This window comes from Rhineura floridana, chromosome 1 (genome assembly GCF_030035675.1).
Source record: "Rhineura floridana isolate rRhiFlo1 chromosome 1, rRhiFlo1.hap2, whole genome shotgun sequence".
NCBI lineage: Eukaryota > Metazoa > Chordata > Lepidosauria > Squamata > Rhineuridae > Rhineura > Rhineura floridana.
The window spans coordinates 238486133-238507524 of record NC_084480.1 but is presented as its reverse complement, the minus strand read 5'-3'; the positions used below and the strand labels follow the sequence as shown (position 1 = coordinate 238507524).

General features: G+C 40.2%; 1 protein-coding gene across 1 annotated transcript in view; it reads right to left on the bottom strand.

Moving 5' to 3' along the window:
* Positions 1-21392, bottom strand: part of APCDD1 (APC down-regulated 1) — a 53073-nt gene that overhangs the window by 15538 nt on the left and 16143 nt on the right. The window contains exon 3 of the mRNA XM_061595306.1: positions 16082-16613. Within this exon, the coding sequence (XP_061451290.1) occupies positions 16082-16613 (532 nt within the window). The remainder of the gene's footprint in view (positions 1-16081; positions 16614-21392) is intronic.

Here is a 21392-nt window from a genome sequence, read left to right as displayed (position 1 = left end):
GATACTTTTTAAAACACGGGCAGGACTATAGTTCAGTGATGGGGCATATGCTGTGCATGCAAAGGTCCAAAATTAAATTTCTAGAAAAGACTATTGCCTGGAATCATGGAGAGCCAATGCTAGTTCATGTCATCAGTACTGAACTAAATGGTATCAAATGGCCTGAGTTGGTATAAGGCAGAATCCTTTATTCCTAAAAGTGGAAAGAAACCCAAGGGCCATAGTGACTCCAAAATTTATGTATGTATTTTATTTACAACATTTACATACCACTTTACTGTGAAAAATCTCAAAGCAGTTTACAGAAGGAATTAAAACAGTAAAATTATTGGCAAAAACAGTTAAAGACAGGTATTTAAAACATTCAAAATAATAAAACCAACAATGAATTAAAAACAGATAAAAACACAATAGCTTCTACATGCCTGGATAGGCCTGGATAGGCCTGCCTAAACAAAAATGTTTTAAGCAGATGCTGAAAAGAGTACACTGAAGGTGTCTGCCTAATGTCAATAAGCAGGAAGTTCCAAAGGGTATGTGCTGCCACACTAAAGGACTGATTTCTTACGAGCAGAACAAGTACTGTGTGGCACCCGTAACATGGATAGCACACCTTGAACTTGGCCTGGTAGCAAATCAGCAACCAGTGCTGATTTCAGAGCAGAGGCATTATGTGCTGACAGGGTCTCATTCATGTCAGCAATTGTGCCACAGCATTCTGCACTAACTGCAACCCCCAAGTCAGGTTGTGCTACATGGGGATTTGTGTGACCTTGGCTGGCTGGCTCACAGGATATTTTTAGTTTTGTTTTTTGGTTAAGAATCCTAACTAGTTTTGGGATGCTGGGTGTTCTGCCTTACTCATAGGAATTTTGTTGTGGTTGGTATGGTACTGCATTTAGGAAATCATCACTGTCTTCATCTTTTTCTATTTGCATTTCATTTACCTTTAACTTCACTCCCTTACAGTCATAGAGCAAAAACAGTGATTCCATGTGCTCAGTTCAAGCCCTTAAACCCACTGATGATGCACCTTGTTGGTTGCATGATGGTTTGTTTCTTGCCTAATAGTGGTAAAACAGAATTCATGTACTGGGAAGCGTGGCTGCAATTGTTGTTGTTACCAAGCTGCTGCCTATGAAGGTAGACCAAATCAAGTGTTGTTTTCTCTATGTCAATTATTACTCACTGGAATTATGTTGGCTGTCAAAGTGAGTTTATAGCAGCCCACAGGTTAGACATAAAAGGGAAGAGAATCTTCTTACTCTTACTCATTTCTCAAATCTCTTTCTGAAGTGAAGGGTCAAATCTGTAAAGAGGTTTGGAGCAGCCATGTTAAAAGATAGGGATAGGGCATTCCAGGTCCACCTTGCTTGGATATGGATATCTTTGCAGAGGATCCCTAGTCAAGCTTTACCAACAGCACAATCCAAGCCATATCCAAAAAAACCCTGGCAGCCAGTCAGCCAAAGCCACAGAAATCCCCATGAAACATAACCTGACCCAGGGGCTGCAGTTAGTGCAGAATGCAGCAAACAATTGCTCACATGAATGAGACTCTGTCAGAATATAATACTTCTGCTCCAAAATCTGCACTGGTTGTCAATTTGCTACTAGGCCAAGTTCAAGGTGTGCTTTCCATGATACATAGTACTTGTTCTGCTCTTATAAGAAATCAGTCCTTTGGTGTGGCAGCACCTATACTTTGGAAGCCTATTGACATTAGGCAAGTGCCTTTATTGTACTCTTTTCAGCACCTGCTAAAACGTTTTTGTTTGGGTAAGACTACCCAGTATGTAGACACTATTATGCTTTTTATCTGGTTTTAACTCATTATTAGTTTTATTATTTTGAATGTTTATAAATACCTGTTTAACTGTTTTTACCAATAATATTATTGTTTTAATTACCTATGTAAATAGTTTTGAGGTTTTTTAAATAAAGCTATCTATATTTAGATCCATACCAATCGGGTTTCAGAACTGGACATGGAACTGAAACAGCCTTGGTCGCTCTGGTGGATGATATGAGGAGGGCATTAGATAGGGGAGAATCCACCTTTCTTGTCCTCCTAGATCTCTCAGCGGCTTTTGATACCGTCGACCACGGTATCTTGCTGGATCGTCTGGAGGGATTAGGAATAGGAGGCACAGTATTAAACTGGTTCTGTTCCTTTCTTTCCGATAGGCACCAGCAGGTGGCATTGGGAGATGAGGTTTCAGACCCTTGGCCCCTCAATTGCGGTGTGCCACAGGGTTCTATCCTTTCTCCCATGCTATTTAACATCTATGTAAAACCGCTGGGAGCTATCATCAGGAGGTTTGGGGTGCAGTGCCACCAATATGCGGATGACACTCAGCTCTACCTCTCATTTAAGTCCTCACCAGAGTCGGCTGTGGAGACCATGTCCAAGTGTCTGGGATCCGTGAGTGGATGGATGGGAAGAAACAGGCTAAAGCTGAATCCTGATAAAACTGAGGTACTGCTCGTGGGAGACAAGGGGGGGTTGGGAAACATCGACCTGGTATTTAATGGGGTAAAATTGCCCCTGAAGGACCAGGTCCGCAGCCTCGGGGTGATCCTTGATTCCAAGCTGTCCATGGAGGCTCAGGTTTCATCGGTGTGCCGGGCAGCTTGGGGTCAATTGCGTCTCATACGAAGACTGCAAACCTACCTTCCTGTCCACCAGCTCCCACTCGTAGTACACGCTCTGGTCACCTCTCGTTTAGACTACTGCAATGCGCTCTACGTGGGGTTGCCCTTGAAAACAGTCCAGAAATTACAGCTGGTACAAAATATGGCAGCTCATCTACTTACGAACAGCCGCCGTTATGATCATATTACCCCAGTGCTGTACGATCTACACTGGCTTCCAGTTATTTTCCGGGCTCAATTCAAGGTGTTGGTATTAACCTATAAATCCCTGTACGGTTTTGGCCCAGTATACCTGATGGAGCGCCTCCAACGTCATAAATTGTGCCACCCTACAAGATCTGCCACTCAGGGCCTCCTCTCAGTCCCGTCAACTAAAGTGATTGGGTTGGTGAGGACTCGGGAGAGGGCCTTCTCTGTGGCGGCCCCCACGATTTGGAACTCCCTCCCAATAGATCTTCGACATGCCCCTTCCTTATATATATTTCGCCGAGGCCTGAAGACTTGGCTTTTCCATCAGGCCTTTATGAACTTGAGACTTCTAAGGTGAACTAGCTTCAGAATTGTATTACTGACAACTTTACTAAATATTGTAATTTTGCATTGTGCTGTACTGGTTATATTGTTTTTATTGTATCATATTTTACCATATATTTTATCGTGCTTTATTGTACGCCACCTAGAGTGGCCATTGGCCAGATAGGCGGCCTATAAATTAAAGTTTATTATACTTTATTATTATAAATGTTGTAAGTAAAATAAATACACTTTAGAGTCACTGTGCCCTTGGGTCTCTTTCCTCTTTTAGGAACAATGGAATCTGCCTTATACCGAGTCAGGCTATTTGGTACCATCTAGCTCAGTACTGATGACATGGACTAGCATTGGCTCTCCAGGATTCCAGGCAACAGTTTTTTCCAGAGATTGAATTTTGGACCTTTCCGTGCAAAGCATGTGCCCTACCACTGAGCCACAATCCTTCCCTAGTTTAAAAAAGTATCTTCTAAAATTGTTCTTTTAAATTCACTAATGAATGCCCAGCATAGCAGATCCACACCATGCATTTAAAGCACATTCAACACACATTCAAAGAACATGGCAATTATAGTTTGTTAAGGGTGGTTGGAACTATAAGTATGAGGGGGAAACTAAACTTCCCAGGATTCTTTGGGGGAAGTCATGCGCTTTAAATGCGAGTTGGATGTTCTTTAAATGTATTATATAGATCTGCATTACTTAATAAACTCTGCCTGCATGTAAACCATTTTAATTAATATTTTAAAATGGAAACCAGCTACAAAATTTACTGAGTGACCATGGGTTACTCACCATCTCTCAGCCTAATCTGCCCCTCAGAGTGAAAACAACAAAGGGGGATCATGACCATCCCAAGGAAGAAGGGCACACTTAAAATGTAGAGGAAATTATAATGTACAACCATAGTGTGAAATCAGATACTTACTGGGACATAGTATGAAGAAATATTTACATAATTTGTTTATTATTTGCACAACCCATAAAGATATTTATAGTGCAATCCTATGTTTACTCACAAGCAAGTCCTAATGTATTCAATGGAGCTTACTCAAACAGAGAAGCGTGCACAGAACTACAACCTCACCCAATCCAAAATTCAGAATCATGCCTCTTTAAGCTGTTTTGCAATTGTTTTATACTTGTTTTTATGGTTATTGGATTTCAAATGGATTTATTTCTTGTGAGCTCCCTTGGTTTCCAATCAGCAACCCTACTTCAAGGGTTCCCACTCCATATATACGCACATTGGAGATGTAAAACTTCATACACCCCATATAATAGTTTTTTGTCAAAACCAGATGGTCATTGCAGAACATTTTTTTAAAAACAGTGACATCTAAGCCCTTCGTAATTGCTTTAAAACAGGATTAGAGAGGGAGAAAAAGATTTACAGCACAAACACAATCCTTTGGTATGTTCACTTGAAAATCCTGTTGACAGCACAATCCTAACCATGTCTACTCAAAAGTAAGTCCTATTGAATTCAATGAGGTTTACTCCCACAATGCTAATGTCGGATTAGTATTGCAGCTTTACTCCCAGAAAAACGAGTATAGGATTAAAGGTTCATATTGGGAAGGTTTTCAAAACACTGCCCTCTTCTACAACCCAGGAAAACTAATACTTGTTTGAGTCCTCGTAATTAGAAAAGCATAACACATTATAATGGCACTTATATCTACTTCACACACAGAGAGAGACTTTTGCTACTACTGGAAGCTATAAACTTACTCAGTTTATGAGAGTTTCAAACAAGCAGGGAGAACCAAGTTTTCTGGACTTGCAATCAGTTCTAGCTATTGCCTGGAGGTCAACAAATCCCTTGTAAATCACAACCCTGACTTCACTTATTGGCTTACAAACCTGAAAGGGTGGGGTTAGAGCAGCCAGCTATGAGCTCGGGGGGGGGGGGAACGACAGCTGACGTGTTGGTATGTATCTCTTGAACAGGACCACCTAGAAACTTAACTTTTTTTAAAAAAAGAAGATGAGGTGATTCACCCAGAGACCCAGAGAGAACGAAAAAAATCCGGAGTCTCTGGGCGAAACCCAGAGACCTGGCAACCCTATGAGAGAGTGCTATGTAAAGGATGCTCTGAATAGCTACTGTGGCTTTGCTAGGATGTGTTGCTTTGACTAATGCAGCTACATACGCATTTGGGATCAGATTGTTAAAGGCATATATTGTTTAGGGTATGAATTTATACAAAACGCATGAATTTTATAGTGATTATATTAAACTGTAAATAAACATTGTTTACTTAGGGCCACAAAGATGATATTTTAGGGGGTAAAGTCCCAGCTTTCTTCTGTGTGCTTGAACAAAACTTGAGTCTTTGGAAACTTGTTCAAATTAGCAGCTTGTCTTAGATCTATCTAGCTTTCATTTTATCATTTATCATCCTGTAGTTAAACTGCTGTAAAGAATTTGGAATAATATCAGTTCTGTTTGACTATAGCATTCCTAACATATCCAGCAATCATTTGCTTTTAATTACCATTCAGTTCAACCATACCAATAGTACAAATGTGGCTTCCACATCCAATTTTGCAGCTTTATCAGCTTAAGAAACTTCAAGGTTCTCTTTATTTTTCATAGATGTTTTTATTATTTTAGCTGTGTTTTTGTAATTTAAAATAATAGAGGAAATGAAACAAGCCTTGCCAGACAGATTCTGTATAATACACCTGATTCACTTCAGAGGTGATTTCCTCTCCCAACATACTGTGCGACCATAAAGGCCTAAAAAACAAGTTGATTTAACGTTTCTGTTTATGAATGGTGTCCAATTTCTAGAAAAGTCTGAGACTAGTGGTTTTGTTTAAGCTCATTTTCAGCTGTGTCCCTGTGGACTGACAATTAGAAAAGGAAAGCAGTTCAAAGGAGAAGAGTCATAACCTTGTAGCACAATGATTTGTGTGGTCTCAAAATGCATCTTCTGCTACCATCCTTCATATATTTAAAAAAGCTATTGCAACCTATAGCTAATTACACAAGGAGTTAAACTGCCCACTCAGTTATGTAAATGTTTTTCCCAAGGGTTTCTATTATTATGTGACAAAACGGTTGTGAGAATCTGTAATCTGATGTGGAAGTTTGCAGTGAAGATCATCCATGGGGGCCATTTTTTCTTTCAAAATTGTTACCTCCAAGCTACTTTATACCCTTTGGGGGAATATACAAATACCCATATCTTCCTTCCATGGTAACCCCCACAAAAAAACAACTTGGAGGTAATTTATTATTATTTGATTTATTACCTGCCCTTCACCAGGTCCCAGGTTATAGTAGTTTAAAAATGCAATCTTAAAACAATTTAAAACAAACTACAGACACTAGACTAGGTGGGTCCTATAAAAAAAGAGAGGGAGAGGGAGTATAAGTGTGAGGCCAGGAAACTATATAATGAAGGTGCCAGACCTCTTTGGGGGCTCCCACAGAGAACGCCCTCTCTCGCTCACTTCCCAACGTCTGAGGGCGGCAGAACTACCAAGAGGACTCTCTGCTGATCTTAAACAACCAAGACGGTCTTTAGCGAAGGAGGCAATCTTCAAAATATTTGGGGCCCAAGTCATTTAGGGCTTTAAACACTAATGTCAGCACCTTAAATTGAGCCCAGAAACAAACTGACAACCAATGCAGATTTTCAAAACAGGGGTTATATGAGTTCTAAATGGAACCAGTTTGGACCAGTTTAACTTTCATAAGAAGATTAGACCACTGGCAAAGTGATAAGCTCCCTTTCCCCTACCTGCTTTGGGGTTAAATATAACCCTTCAAAAACCACAAGGAAATCAAACTGAATGGTGCATGTAGTTTTGACCCAAAATGTTATACTCATGTCAGCATTAAAATCAGTAGTATCTGCATTAGGCCCATATTGGAAACAGAATAAGAGACTAGCTAGTTCTTATGTTGCCCAACTGAATTCTCATAAAAACAAAACAATTTATGCCTTTGAACAGAATATAAAATATAAATCAGTGTTTAAATTGTTCTGTATTAGAAAAGACTGCAAACAAGATAAATATCACTAATAGGCAAAACAACCTTGCAGTTTAAGAACGTACCTATAGCCAACAGAGAGGAGCTACAATGCAAAGTCTGAGCGAGTTGTATCAATGAGATTAAATGGGAAACCTATTAACATGACCATCATCCACGTCTACGCTCCAACTGCAAACGCAGAAGCAGAGGAATTGGAAAGTTTTTACGCAGAAGTAAAGGAAGAAATTGATCACACACCAAAATAAGATGTGCTGATAATCATGGGGGACTGGAATGCAAAAGTAGGGAACAGAGAAGGAATTGTGGGGAAATGGGGCTTAGGAGATAGAAGTGAAGCAGGAGAAAGACTTGCCGAATTCTGTGAAGCCAATAATTTATTTCTTGCAAACACATTTTTTCAGCAACCAAAAAGACGACTGTACATGTGGACATCACCAAATGGTCAATATAGGAATCAAACTGATTATATAATTGGTAGCAGAAGATGGAGAAGTTCCATACTTTCTGCAAAAACAAGACCAGGAGCAGACTGCGGTACAGATCATGAACTGGTTGTATCGAAAATCAGAGTACAGCTAAAGAAGAACAAAACAAGCATAATGCAAAAATACAATTTAAATAACATCCCAGAAGAATATAAAGATCAAATAACAGATTTGAGGCTTTAAACTTAGTTGACAGAGAACCAGAAGAACTATGGAATGAAGTCAGACTCATGATCAGGGAAGAATGCAAAAAGACAATACCTCTTGTTAAAAAGAGAGAAAGACCTCAATGGATGACTGAAGAAACTCTTAAAATGGTTAAAGACAGAAGGAAAGCAAAAGCAAAAGGAGACAGAAACACAGTCAGAACCCTAAATGCAACAATACAGCGACTAGTACGTAGAGACAAAGAGAACTATTACAATAGTTATTGTATAGAAATAGAAGAGGACAACAAAAAGGGTAGAACAAGAGCCCTATTCCAAAAGATTAGAGAAATGAAAGGGAAATTTAAACCAACAGTAGGGATGTTGAATAATCAACAGGGGAACACACTGACTGGCCGAGATGAAATAAAAGGAAGATGGAAGCAATACACTGAAGAACTCTATAAAAGAGATGCCAGGATGACAGATTCATTCATGGAGGAACCATATGATGAAGAACCAGAAATTTTAGAATGTGAGGTGAAAGCTGTTCTTAAAATACTTGGAAGAAACAAATCACCAGGAACAGATGGCATACCAATAAAGTTGCTACAAGCTACTGAGACTGAATCTGTTCAAATTTTGACAAAAAAAAAGTTGTCAACAAATATGGAAAACTAAACAATGGCCCACAAACTGGAAGAGTTCAATATACATCCGAATTCCAAAGAAAGGGGATCCCAGGGAATGGAGTAATTATTGAACCATTACCTTAATATCCCATGCAAGTAAAGTAAAGTAATGCTCAAGATTCTATAACAAAGGCTCTTACCATATATGGAGTGAGAAGTGCCAGACGTCCAAGCTGGATTTAGAAAGGGATGAGGCACCAGAGATCATATCGCAAACATACGTTGGATTATGGAATGGACAAACAAATTTCAGAAGGAAATCACCCTGTGCTTTAGATTACAGCAAAGCATTTGATTGTGTAGATCATGAAAAACTATGGAATGCTTTAAAAGAAATGGGGGTGCCACAGCATCTGACTGTCCTGATGCACAACCTATACTCTGGACAAGATGCTACTGTTAAGGACAGAATATGGAGAAACAATCAGAAAGGGTGTGAGACAGGGGTGTATTTTATCACCCTATTTCTTTAATCTATATGCAGAACATATCATACAGAAAGCAGGATTGGACCAAGATGAAGGAGGTGTGAAAATTGGAGGGAGAAATATCAATCATTTAAGATATGCAGATGATACCATACTACTAGCAGAAACCAGCAATGATTTGAAACGAATGCTGATGAAAGTTAAAGAGAAAGGTGCAAAAGCAGGACTACAGCTGAACGTCAAGAAGACTAAAGTAATGACAACAGAAGAGTTCCTAGAAGCTACAAAGATGAAACTGAGGTTATCATACTTTGGACACATAATGAGAAGACATGATTCACTAGAAAAGACAAAAATGGTGGGGAAAACAGAAGGGAGACGAAAAAGAGGAAGGCCAAACAAGAGATGGATTGATTCCATAAAGGAAGCCAGAGACCTGAACTTACAAGATCTGAACAGGGTGGTTCATGACAGATGCTGTTGGAGGTCACTGCTTCATAGGGTCCCCATAAGTCGTAATAATCGATTTGAAGGCACTTAACAACAAAATAGCCAACAGATACTTCTATCAAACTTTTAAAAACCTGGAAATTGGGCAGCTATAGTTAATGCACCAGGGGAGCAGGAGACCTAACCTTCCCTCTGAGATATTGTACTGCCCTACAAATTTTTAAAAATGCAAACACAATTTGGTTTGGTCTTTCACAACCCAATCCACTTCTTGTGCAGCTTGGATGAATTTGGTAACATGTGCCTCTGAGCATATGGTGAGTGGTGGCAATACCTGCCATCTCCAAAGATGGAGAATTACATTTTTGTATGTTTGTTGGTGTTCTTACTTTGCTTCTTTCCTGTATTACTACTGTTTCTTCATAGTCTAACCTAGAAAATTATATCTCTTTCATTATTCATCCAAGAATCTGTGTCAAATTTATTTTTATTAATTTCAAAGCCTTTTTACTGGTCAATGTCAGGATGTTGAAGACAGCCTTTTGTGTTTCAAATTGGAGGTTATGTTCTATATCTATTTTGGGTACATTAACAGTTGAATCTGAACCTGCAGTTTGATGTAAAATCAGACTGATTACAATAAGCTGCTACTTAAGCAATTAATCTAGCTGTTGGAAAAAACAAAACTTGGCTTGCCCAAAATACATGTGTTCAGCCTGCTATGTTTAAACCACTTCACTTAAGGTGGGCATGGTCAATTAAAAACATAGGACACACCTAGAAACTTGTTAGAGTTTTATCTTGTGCAAACTGAGATATTCCTCATGTCCAATGGAGACTATTCTGCAAAATAGTCAGTGCCATTATTCCACAATTTTTTTGGAATTTTTTTTAGTGTATATTTTACAAAGTGTTGCTGTACTTCACATATTCACAGAAACAAAAGCAAAATAAAATGATTTACTATAGGAAACTTACTAAAATTGCAAAATACATTGAACATATTTAAAGTGACTATCTGAACTATATCAACTGTCTTAATAATGTTGCTTCCTCCCTGCTAAAACAAGATCAGCACAGCACATGTCTCATTTCTGTTATTTGAGCTGATTGCAAGTGTTGCCACCACTCACCATATGCTCAGAGGCACATGTTACCAAATTCTTCCAAGCTACACACCAAGTGCATTGGACCGTGAAAGACCAACCCAAATTGTGTTTGCATTTTGATAAATTTGTAGGGGAGTACAGTATCTCAGAGAGAAGGTCAGGTCTCCCGCTCCCCTGGTGCATTCACTATAGCTGCCCAATTTCCCTGTTTTTTAAAGTTTGGTAGAAACATCTGTTGGCTATAGGTACATTCTTAAACCGTAAGATTTTTTGCCTATTAATGAATTTCTCTGCTTTTTAATCCGGGAGGTAAGAAATGGGATCCTTAGCAAGTTTGCTGAGAATTGATTGATCGTTTGCATGCTTACTGAGTTCAATGGGATTTACTCCCCTGCAATTATGCTTACGTTAGGTGAAACTGACCAGGAGGGAGGGAGGGCTGGAGTGGGCAGGAGAGGAGGAAGAAGGAAGAAGGGAGAAGAGGAAGAAGGGAGGAGGAAGGGAGATGAAAGAGGGAAGGGAGAGGGAAGGGGAGGGGAGAGGGGAAAGGTAGGTCTGATCATTTACATGCTTATTGGGTTCAATGGGATTTACTCTCATGCAATCATGCTTAGAATACATAAAACTGACGATGGAGGAGGGGTAGGGAGAGGGGACAGGAGAGGGAAGGAGGGAGTGGAAGGAGGGGGAGAGGAGTGGAAGGGGATGGGCAAAGGAAAGGGGAGGGAAGGGGAAACAGGTTTGATCATTTGCATGCTTTTTGAGTTCAGTGGGATATACTCCTGTACAATCATGCTTAGGATAGGTGAAACTGACTTGTGGGAGGGGCAGGGAGGAGCAGGGGAAATGAGAAGTTTGGGTGGGAGGGCACTGGGCAGAGGCAAAGCCCATTTCTTTTCCAAAAGGAAAACATTGTGAACAGTATCATTGTTTTTCAGGGTTTCCCCCGCATTTTCATTCTAAAGCAAGCACATGTAGTCTCCCACCCAAATTTAAACCAAAGCTGTCCCTGGCCACATTCAAACCAGGCCTTTATTTCACACCAGACCTTTATTTCACTTTATAGACAGTCATGACTTCCCCCAAAGAATCCTGGAACGTGTAGTTTGTGAAGGGTGCTGAGAGTTGCTAGGAGATGCCCTATTCCCCTCACAGAGCTACAATCCCCAGGACAGAGGATAACTGTTAAACATCTCTGGCCACTGGAGCTCTGTCAGGGGAAAAGTAGTCCTAACAACTCTCAGCATCCTTCACAAACTACACTTCCCAGGATTCTTTAGGGGATGCCATGGCTGTCTCAAGTGGAATAAAGGTCTGGCATGGGTGTTGGCCATTTGATTAGCCAAGCCAAACAGTTGTTAGTCTGGCTTTTAGAAAACTGACAGTTGGTTCTTACTGAGCATGCCCGATGTTATAATAGACTCCAATGTTAATTTTTTTAACTTTTAAACAGCTGAAAATGAAGGTCAGTATGGGGCAGTGTCAATAATAGGATTACAGGTACTCTGTGAACATGGCTGATTTTTTAATTAATTTCAACAAATTAGGAGACCATTGACAGAAAAAAGTCCAACAGGGGACTGTACTGTTTTTCTCGTTTTACAATATGAACTCTCTATTCTCTCTGACTGTTGTGTGTATTGCCATAAAAACTTAAGAGGGTTGTTAAGCAAGCGTTTCTGATTTCAGGACTATAAGTTTTATAAGGTTTTGTTTTGAAATGTGCTTACAAGAAGCAGCAGAATGGCGTGGGGGGTATTTTCAATTTAACATTGCGGAATGCGAAAAATCCATGCTGGCTATAGTATATAACCACTCTCGTGGCTGTATAATAACCCAGTCAATGTAAATCTATTTCTCTTCAGGTAAGTAAATATTTTACATGACCATTCAATTATGGCTTATTAAATAATTATACCAAACTGGTTTATGAGCATGTTTACTGCTGTAAAAATATTTAAAACTAATGAAGAACTCTAAACTAGAAATGACCCAAAAAGCTTTCTTCTGGAATTAATTGATGACAACTAAATTCTCAAGTGTGGTTCCAATTGTGATATGCATTCCTTTGAGCTGCCATCAAAAAAGATGTGCAGATGCCACATTGTAAAACCACACTGTATTTTCATCTCTTTCTCTCTGTACATATAGTTTGGTATTCAGTGAGGTGCTAATCCTTCAGCTTTCACTATAGATAAAAGGTCCTTTTGTCTCTTCAGTTTTTCCCTCTTAAAATATAAAAGAAGCATGTATCTATTCCCTGGATTTACACATGATTTACTAACAACTTGTTTCTCTGCTAATTCTCTCAGCTGTAATCCTTGCTCTTTTGCTATAGCTAGATTGCCATCATTCTGTTTTCCCACAATGCTTTCTTTCCCTACCTTCTCAGCAACATTTGCTTTCTTCAATAAAAGTCCCTCTCCTTACCCACAAATCTTTTGTTCTGGCTTCAGTTTTCATGGCACATATCAAAGTTGTTATTTCTAGAGGTACTAAAGTAATAACCTCAGGGAATACAGAATAACAGGAAGACAAAAGGGAAGCACATATTTGAATTCAGCTAGCAGAGAGGTGATGTACCTAAACTATCAAACATGAAAAGATCATTTGCAAACTTGGGTAGATAGAAGAGATGCTATCCAGATTATTCTCTTCAGCCTTCAGTGTCACTCCATCAGGACCTTGGAGGCTGGAACTTAAGGTAGAAACACACTCACTGTTTTGCCGGTTCCAGTGCGTCTCCATCTCTCTCTTCTGAACGCCGGGTCACTCAATGCTAGTCAAACCCTGCCCCTTTTTACTGTACAACCTGGTGAGAGCAGCTTGAGTGTTTCTTTTAATTCAATTTCAAAGAGATTTTGCAACTGATCAGCAGATCAATTTGTTCCCCCTCCAGGTGTGGCTAATGGAAATGCTTTGCTCTGGCGACTAGTGTGTTTACAGCCTGGGTTGCATGGCTCTTATACACATTAACAAGTCCTGAGGCATTTCTTATGTCCTTCTATTATAACCAGTTTCATCTTTATGACAAGAAAGTTCTAGGTGCTATAGTTAGGCTTGTCTCAGCGTGACCCGAACTAAATGGTGGAACTTCAAAAACCTTGAAAAGAAAGAGCCACTGCCCACCGATTCATATAATTATCTGGCCCCATTTCAGTCTGGCTTCAGGCTCACTTTTGGCATCGAAACAACTTTGGTTGCCCTGGTTGTTGACCTTTATTGGGAGACAGACAGGGGAATGTAACCCTGTTGCTTCTCCTTGAGCTCTTGGCAGCTTTTGATACTACTGACCATCGTACCCTCCTTGAACAGCTCTGTGGGTTGGGAGTTGAAGGCATGGGGATACGGAGATTCCACTCCTACCTTCAGGGCTATTTCCAGAGAGGTGCATTGGGAGATTCCGCCCTGGCCACTGACAATGGGTCTGTGCTGTGGGGTCTTGCAGGGTTCCATTTTATTCCCCATGCTTTTAACATATGAAGCCGCTAGGAGAGGGCATTGGGGGATTTGGGCATGGTGTCACCATTATGCAGATGGCACCCAGCTCTATTTTCTCCATACAATCTGAATTGGGTAAGGCTGTGCAAGTGCTTACCAGATGTCTAAAAGCAGTAATGGAGCAGATGAAGGCCAGCAGCTAAATCCCAATAAAATGGATGTGCTGCTGTTGGGCGGTTCTTGTGTCCAGGGATGAGAGACATGGGGTTCTAAATGGGGTTGCGCTCCCTCTAAAGGAAAAGCATGTAATTTGGGATACTCCCTGATACAGCATTGCCATTTGAGACTCAGGTGGCATAGAGTGCCTGTTTTCAGCTCTATCCAGTTTGCCAGCTGGAATAACCTCCCCACTGTAATCCATGCCCTGGTAACCACTTGATCAGATAACTGTAATTCATTCTATGTGGGACTATCCTTAAAGAAGATACATAAACTGCGGCTAGCGCAGACTGAAGCTACCAGAGATCTGAGTTGGGCAGCTTAATAGATTTTAAACAAATTATATACTGAGAACTTGGTAGCATAAAATATGAAAACAGTACATTCTTAATAGATGTACTTTGAGATTGTAAGTGTTGAAACGCAATGAATTAGCCCAAGTTTTATTTGCTGCTTCTTTTATCAGGATTTTAATGATAGGCTATAGACCACACAACAGTGTTGTGACCTTAAGGTACTTTTACCTGACCTGTAGATATACAAGATTTCTAGTAAAACAAAAACTCAGAGAAATAGCCTCTGGGATGGTGGGATGGTCAGCTGGAAGTTTCCAGACACTCAATAAAAATGGAATATATTTTCCTGTTATTATCAGGAACATTTCAAAGTGCATGAAAGCTTGGAAGGGCACTGGCTAGTGGGAAGGGATGGGAAGTTTGCTTTTTAAGAATCTGTTTGTAACAGTTTGGTATGTTGCTGCATCTTTATTTCTAATCTAGGTATTAGCAACAAGAAAGTGTAGCCTGGTAAATGGAGGTGGCACACTTTAGAAAGACAAAAGATTTAAAACAGGAGTGGAGATTAGCTGACCTGGTGGGCCACATTAAGCCCACCTGGTCAGCTAATTTGGCCAGCAAAGCAGTTTTGCCATGCCCACCTGTCACTCACATGACATCATATGATGTCAAGTGTGGGCCAGGTAAAAGCTGCAGCTGTCAAGAAACAATTGGGAGTGCACATCTGATTGTTCCTTTGTAGTGAGGCTTGCATTTGGTATTGTTTAAATTTGATGCTGAATGCAAACCTTGCTGATTTGATTTCACATAGGAGCTCCCAATTGGAGCTCCTGAATTAGCCAATCAATGCCCAAAGCAGCAGGGCTCATATTCAGTGACACTGAATACTATGCTGTGAAGGAACTTATGCTTAGAGTGCGCTCCTGATTGTACCTTTGCAATGGGGCTTGCATTTAAATTCTGCCCCACTGCTGAATGAAAGCCGCACTGCTTTCCAGTGGGTTCAGATCCATCTGACATCATAGGACATTAGCTAATTGACAGGTGAGAAAACACCTCCTGTCAAAAGTGGTCTGCGGAGAGGTTGTCACTTCTTGATCTGGCCTGCTGGACAAAAGTGGTTCTCCATGCCCAGTATAAAAGAAAGCAAAGTCTATGATGAACCAGCAAGGGGAGAAGAAGAGTTTGGTCTCAGGGTACATTCTGCAGGTACATAAGGCCATCACTTTGCTGAAGCTCAGCAACCTAGGTCTGGTCAGTGTCTCCATTTAAACTGCCTTGGTGCCATGATGGAAGAAAGGAGAGAAGTAAATGTATGTATATAAGTTAAATAAATTATAAATAAATAAGTTTGCTGGTCAGAGACTGGAAGGAGGGAGCAATGGAGGCTATGGGGCAGTGCCTGTAGCAACATGCTATGGGCTGGGGATGGAAGTAATAGAGAAGCAACAGTTGTAAGGGTATGTGATAACATTAGGCAGAAACCGTGGGGGACACAGACTCATGCTTTCGACATATGAAGATTTTTGCATGAGAGTTTGGGAGTTAGGCATATTGAGCATTTCCTGTAATAACAACACTCTATCTGTGTGTCTTGGAACTGAAATGTTCACATACCTTCGCATTTTGAAGAGGAGGTTGGTAACTAGATGGACGATAATACATCCTCTGAGCAGGATCAGTGTGGATGTCTCCAAGAAATAACTCCTCTACTAAGTGATCTAAATTATGGTGAAGGTACTGTTTCTCTACACGGATGAGTTGAAGTTCATGCATAGCAAAATTCAGTGCTCTGGTGCATTCGTAACCATTCTCCTCTCTCCATAAATCATAGCTCACATTCTGCTCCCAGGGTTTATCTTCTGAGAGAAATCCAGGACATGTACAGTTCACCAACTGACTTAGTCTTTCAGCTTCTGCTTCACTGTGGCAGATGATCTGCATGTTGTGCAGCTGGTAATCAGCTTCAGTCCCTCCTCGAATGATCCAGGATGCTTGGCGAAGACGAACTTTACCACGAATAACTAAGGTATAGATTGGGTTTGTGCAGCGGTTACCCTTATAGTAAAACTGATATGCCTTGAATGTATTATTGTGGTAAAATCTGTAGGATCTTGTGATGAATTCTGGGCCCGACCTTACTTCACAACTGTAACCAAATTGAAAATAAAAACAGAAGTTTAGGGAGGTATGAAATGGAAGAATACCAGCCAAAGCACTCAATAAGAGGTCCCCACCAGTATTAACACATTTTATTTATATCACAATATTCCCAATAGTGATAACCAAAATACTAATTTTCTCACCTTCATATATTTAACAGTATTTATTTTTAAAAAGATGTCAAATAAATACCCTTTATTTATTGCTTTAGTTTTAATGTTGCATTTGATATTTTCATTTTATTGCTGATTTCCACTTTTCTTCATATATTTAGGACTATTTTATAGCCACAAGAATGGCTGTATACTATAGCCAGCATGGATTTTTCACATTCCGCAATGTTAAGTTGAAAATACCTCCCATGCAATTCTGCTGCTTCCCATAAACTCATTTCAAAACAAATCTTACGAAACGTATAATCCTGACCTCAGCAACGCTTGCTTAACAACCCTCTAAGTTTTCATGGCAGTACAAAAAACACTCAGAGAAAATCCAGAGTTCAAGGTCTAAAATAAGAGTAAAATAATCCAGACTCTTCTTGGACTTTTTTCTGTTAACCATCTCCTAATTTGTTGAAATTAATTAAAAATCAGCCATGTTCACAGAGTACCTGTAATCCTATTACTGACCTTGCTCCATACTCTGACCTTCATCTTCAGCTGTTTAAAAGTTTAAAAAATGCATGGCTAATTTTTAATTCATTTAAGAAAATTAACATTGGAGTCTATGATACTGCAGGCATGCTCAGGAAGAACCAACTGTCAATGTTCTAAAACCCAGAATAACAGCTGTTTGGCTTGGCTAATCAGGGGGCCACCCCCACACCAGACATTTATTCCACTTTAAATAGTCATGGCTTTCCCCAAAGAATCCTGGGAAGTATAGTTTGTGAAGTGTGCTGAGAGTTGGAGATTCCCATACCCCTGACAGAGCTCCAACGGCCAGAGTGGTTTAACACTCAAGCCCTCTTCTGGCGATTGTAGCTCTGTGAGGGGAATAGGGCGTCTCCTAGCAACTCTCAGCATCCTTCACAAACAACACTTCCCAGGAAATTTTGGGCAAAGCCATGATTGTCTAAAGCAAAATAAATGTCTGGTGTGGATATGAACAGAGACCATTTTGGTTTAAATTTGAGTGCGAGACACATGCTGTAGAATAAAAAGGTAATAAAAAGGGTTTTCAGTAACCCTGAAAAACAATGATGCAGTTAACAATGTTTTCCTTTTGGAAAGGAAAGGAGCTTTCCATCTGTCCAGTGCAAAACCTCCCAATCTCCTCCCCTCCCCCCAACTCCTCTCCCCCCTCCCCCCTCTCCCATCCACCTTTCTCCCTCCCCTCCCTCAGGTCAGTTTCACTTATTCTAAGCATGAATGCACAGGAGTAAATACCATTGAACTCAATAAGCACTCAAATGATCAAACCTGCCTTTTCCCTCCCTCTCCTTCCCCATCTCTCCACCCTCCCTCCTTTCCCCTCCCACCCCCTTGCCCCCTCCTCCTCTTTCCCTCCTTGCTCAGAGACACGTTACCAAATTCTTCCAAGCTACATAGGAAGTGAATTGGACTGTGAAAAGACCAACCCAAATTGTGTTTGCATTTTGACAAATGTGTTTGTTGTTGTTATGTGCCTTCAAGCCAACTGCAACTTATGGCGACCCTATGAATCAGCAACCTCCAACAGCATCTGTCGTGAACCATCCTGTTCAGATCTTGTATGTTCAGGTCTGTGGCTTCCTGGATGGAAACAATCCTTCTGTTGTTTGGTCTTCCACTTTTTCTGCTACCTTCTGTTTTTCCCAGCATTCTTGTCTTTTCTAGTGAATCATGTCTTCTCATTATGTGTCCAAAGTATGGTAACCTCAGTTTCATCATTTTAGCTTCTAGTGACAGTTCTGGTTTAATTTGTTCTAACACCCAATTATTTGTCTTTTTCGCAGTCCATGGTATGTGAAAGCTCTCCTCCAACACCACATTTCAAATGAGTTGATTTTTCTCTTATCCGCCTTTTTCACTGTCCAACTTTCACATCCATACATAGAGATCGGAAATACCATGGTCTGAATGATTCTGACTTTAGAGTTCAGTGATAGATCTTTGCATTTGAGGACCTTTTCTAGTTCTCTCATAGCTGCCCTCCCCAGTCCTAGCCTTCTGATTTCTTGACTATTGTCTCCATTTTGGTTAATGACTGTGCCCAGATATTGATAATCCTTGACAAGTCCAATGTCCTCATTGTCAACTTTAAAGTTACGCAACTCTTCTGTTGTCATTACTTGAGTCTTTGTGACATTCAGCTGCAGTCCTGCTTTTGTGCTTTCTTCTTTAACTTTCATCAGCATTCGTTTCAAATCATTACTGGTTTCTGCTAGTAGAATGGTATCATCTGCATATCTTAAATGATTGATATTTCTCCCTCCAATTTTCACACCTCCTTCATCTTGGTCCAATCCTGTTTTCCGTATGATATGTCCTGCGTGTAGATTAAACAAATAGGGTGATAAAATACACCCCTGTCTCACACCCTTTCTGATTGTTTCTCCATATTCTGTCCTTACAGTAGCCTCTTGTCCAGAGTATAGGTTGTGCATCAGGACAATCAGATGCTGTGGCACCCCCATTTCTTTTAAAGCATTCCATAGTTTTTCATGATCTACACAGTCAAAGGCTTTGCTGTAATCTATAAAACACAGGGTGATTTTCTTCTGAAATTCCTTGGTCCGTTCCATAATCCAAAGTATGTTTGCGATATGATCTCTGGTACCTCTTCCCTTTCTAAATCCAGCTTGGACGTCTGGCATTTCTTGCTCCATATATGGTAAGAGCCTTTGTTGTAGAATCTTGAGCATTACTTTACTTGCATGGGATATTAAGGTAATGGTTCGATAATTACTGCATCCCCTGGGATCCCCTTTCTTTGGAATTGGGATGCAGATGGAACGCTTCCAGTTTGTGGGCCATTGTTTAGTTTTCCATATGTCTTGACAAATATTTGTCAAAATTTGGACAGATTCAGTCTCAGTTGCTTGTAGCAACTCTATTGGTATGCCATCTGTTCCTGGTGATTTCTTTCTTCCAAGTATTTTAAGAGCAGCTTTCACCTCACATTCTAAAATGTCTGGTTCTTCATCATACGGTTCCTCCGTTCCTTCCATCCTGGCATCTCTTTTAGAGTTCTTCAGTGTATTGCTTCCATCTTCCTTTTATTTCATCTCGGCCAGTCAGTGTGTTCCTCTGTTGATTATTCAACATCCCTACTCTTGGTTTAAATTTCCCTTTCATTTCTCTAATCTTTTGGAATAGGGCTCTTGTTCTACCCTTTTTGTTGTCCTCTTCTATTTCTATACAATAACTATTGTAATAGTTCTCTTTGTCCCTGCATACTAGTCGTTGTATATTTGCATTTAGAGCTCTAACTGTGTTTCTATCTCCTTTTGCCTTTGCTTTCCTTCTCTCTTTAACCATTTTAAGAGTTTTTTCAAGTCATCCATTGAGGTCTTTCTCTCTTTTTAACTAGAGGGATTGTCTTTTTGCATTCTTCCCTGATAATGTCCCAGACTTCAGTCCATAGTTTTTCTGGTTCTCTGTCAACTAAGTTTAAAGCCTCAAATCTGTTATTTGATCTTTATATTCTTCTGGGATGTTATTTAAATTGTATTTTGGCATTATGATTGCTTTGTTGTTCTTCTTTAGCTTTACTCTGATTTTTGATACGACCAGTTCATGATCTGTACCGCAGTCTGCTCCTGGTCTTGTTTTTGCAGAAAATATGGAACTTCTCCATCTTCTGCTACCAATTATATAATCAATTTGATTCCTATATTGACCATTTGGTGATGTCCACGTGTACAGTTGTCTTTTCGGTTGCTCAAAAAATGTGTTTGCAAGAAACAAATTATTGGCTTCACAGAATTCAATAAGTCTTTCTCCTGCTTCACATCCGTCTCCTAAGCCCCATTTCCCCACAATTCCTAGTTCTTCTCTGTTGTCTACTTTTGCATTCCAGTCCCCCATGATTATCATATCTTGTTTTGGTGTGTGATCAATTTCTTCCTGTACTTCTGTGTAAAATCTCTCCAATTCCTCTTCTTCTGCGTTTGCCGCTGGAGCATAGACTTGGATGGTGGTTATGTTGATAGGTTTCCCGTTTAATCTCATTGATAGAACTTGCTCAGACCTTGTGTTGTAGCTCCTAATTGCTCTTGCTAGATTACTTCTCACTATTAAAGCAACCCTGTTTTTTCTTAATTTCTCATTTCCTGCATAAAATATTTTGTAGTTGCCCGATTGAAAATGTCCCATGACCATCCATTTTAATTCACTCACACCAAATATTGTAATGTTGATACGTTCCATTTCTTGCTTGACAATTTCTAACTTTCCCTGGTTCATGCTTCTCACATTCCATGTTCCTATTGTGTTTGTTGTACAACTCTGGACTCTCCTTTCGCATATGTGAGCATCAGCCTCCGGGCTTCCTTTCAGCTTTGACCCACCTGCGTCATTAGTCACAGCGCTACTCGTACTTGTCCTTTGTTCTTCCCCAATAGCTCAGTGAGTGCCTTCTGACCTGGAGGTCTCATCTTCCAGCAGTATCTCATGTTGCATTTTAGATACTCTGTTCATAGGGTTTTCATGGTAAGAGATATTCAGAGGTGGTTTTCTTCCTCTGAGGTTGGATGCATCTTAGTCTGGTGTCTCAGTTTTGACCATTCTGCCTTGGGTGCCCCTGCTAGGAGTCTAGCCTCTTGGTCTAGACTCCTGATGGT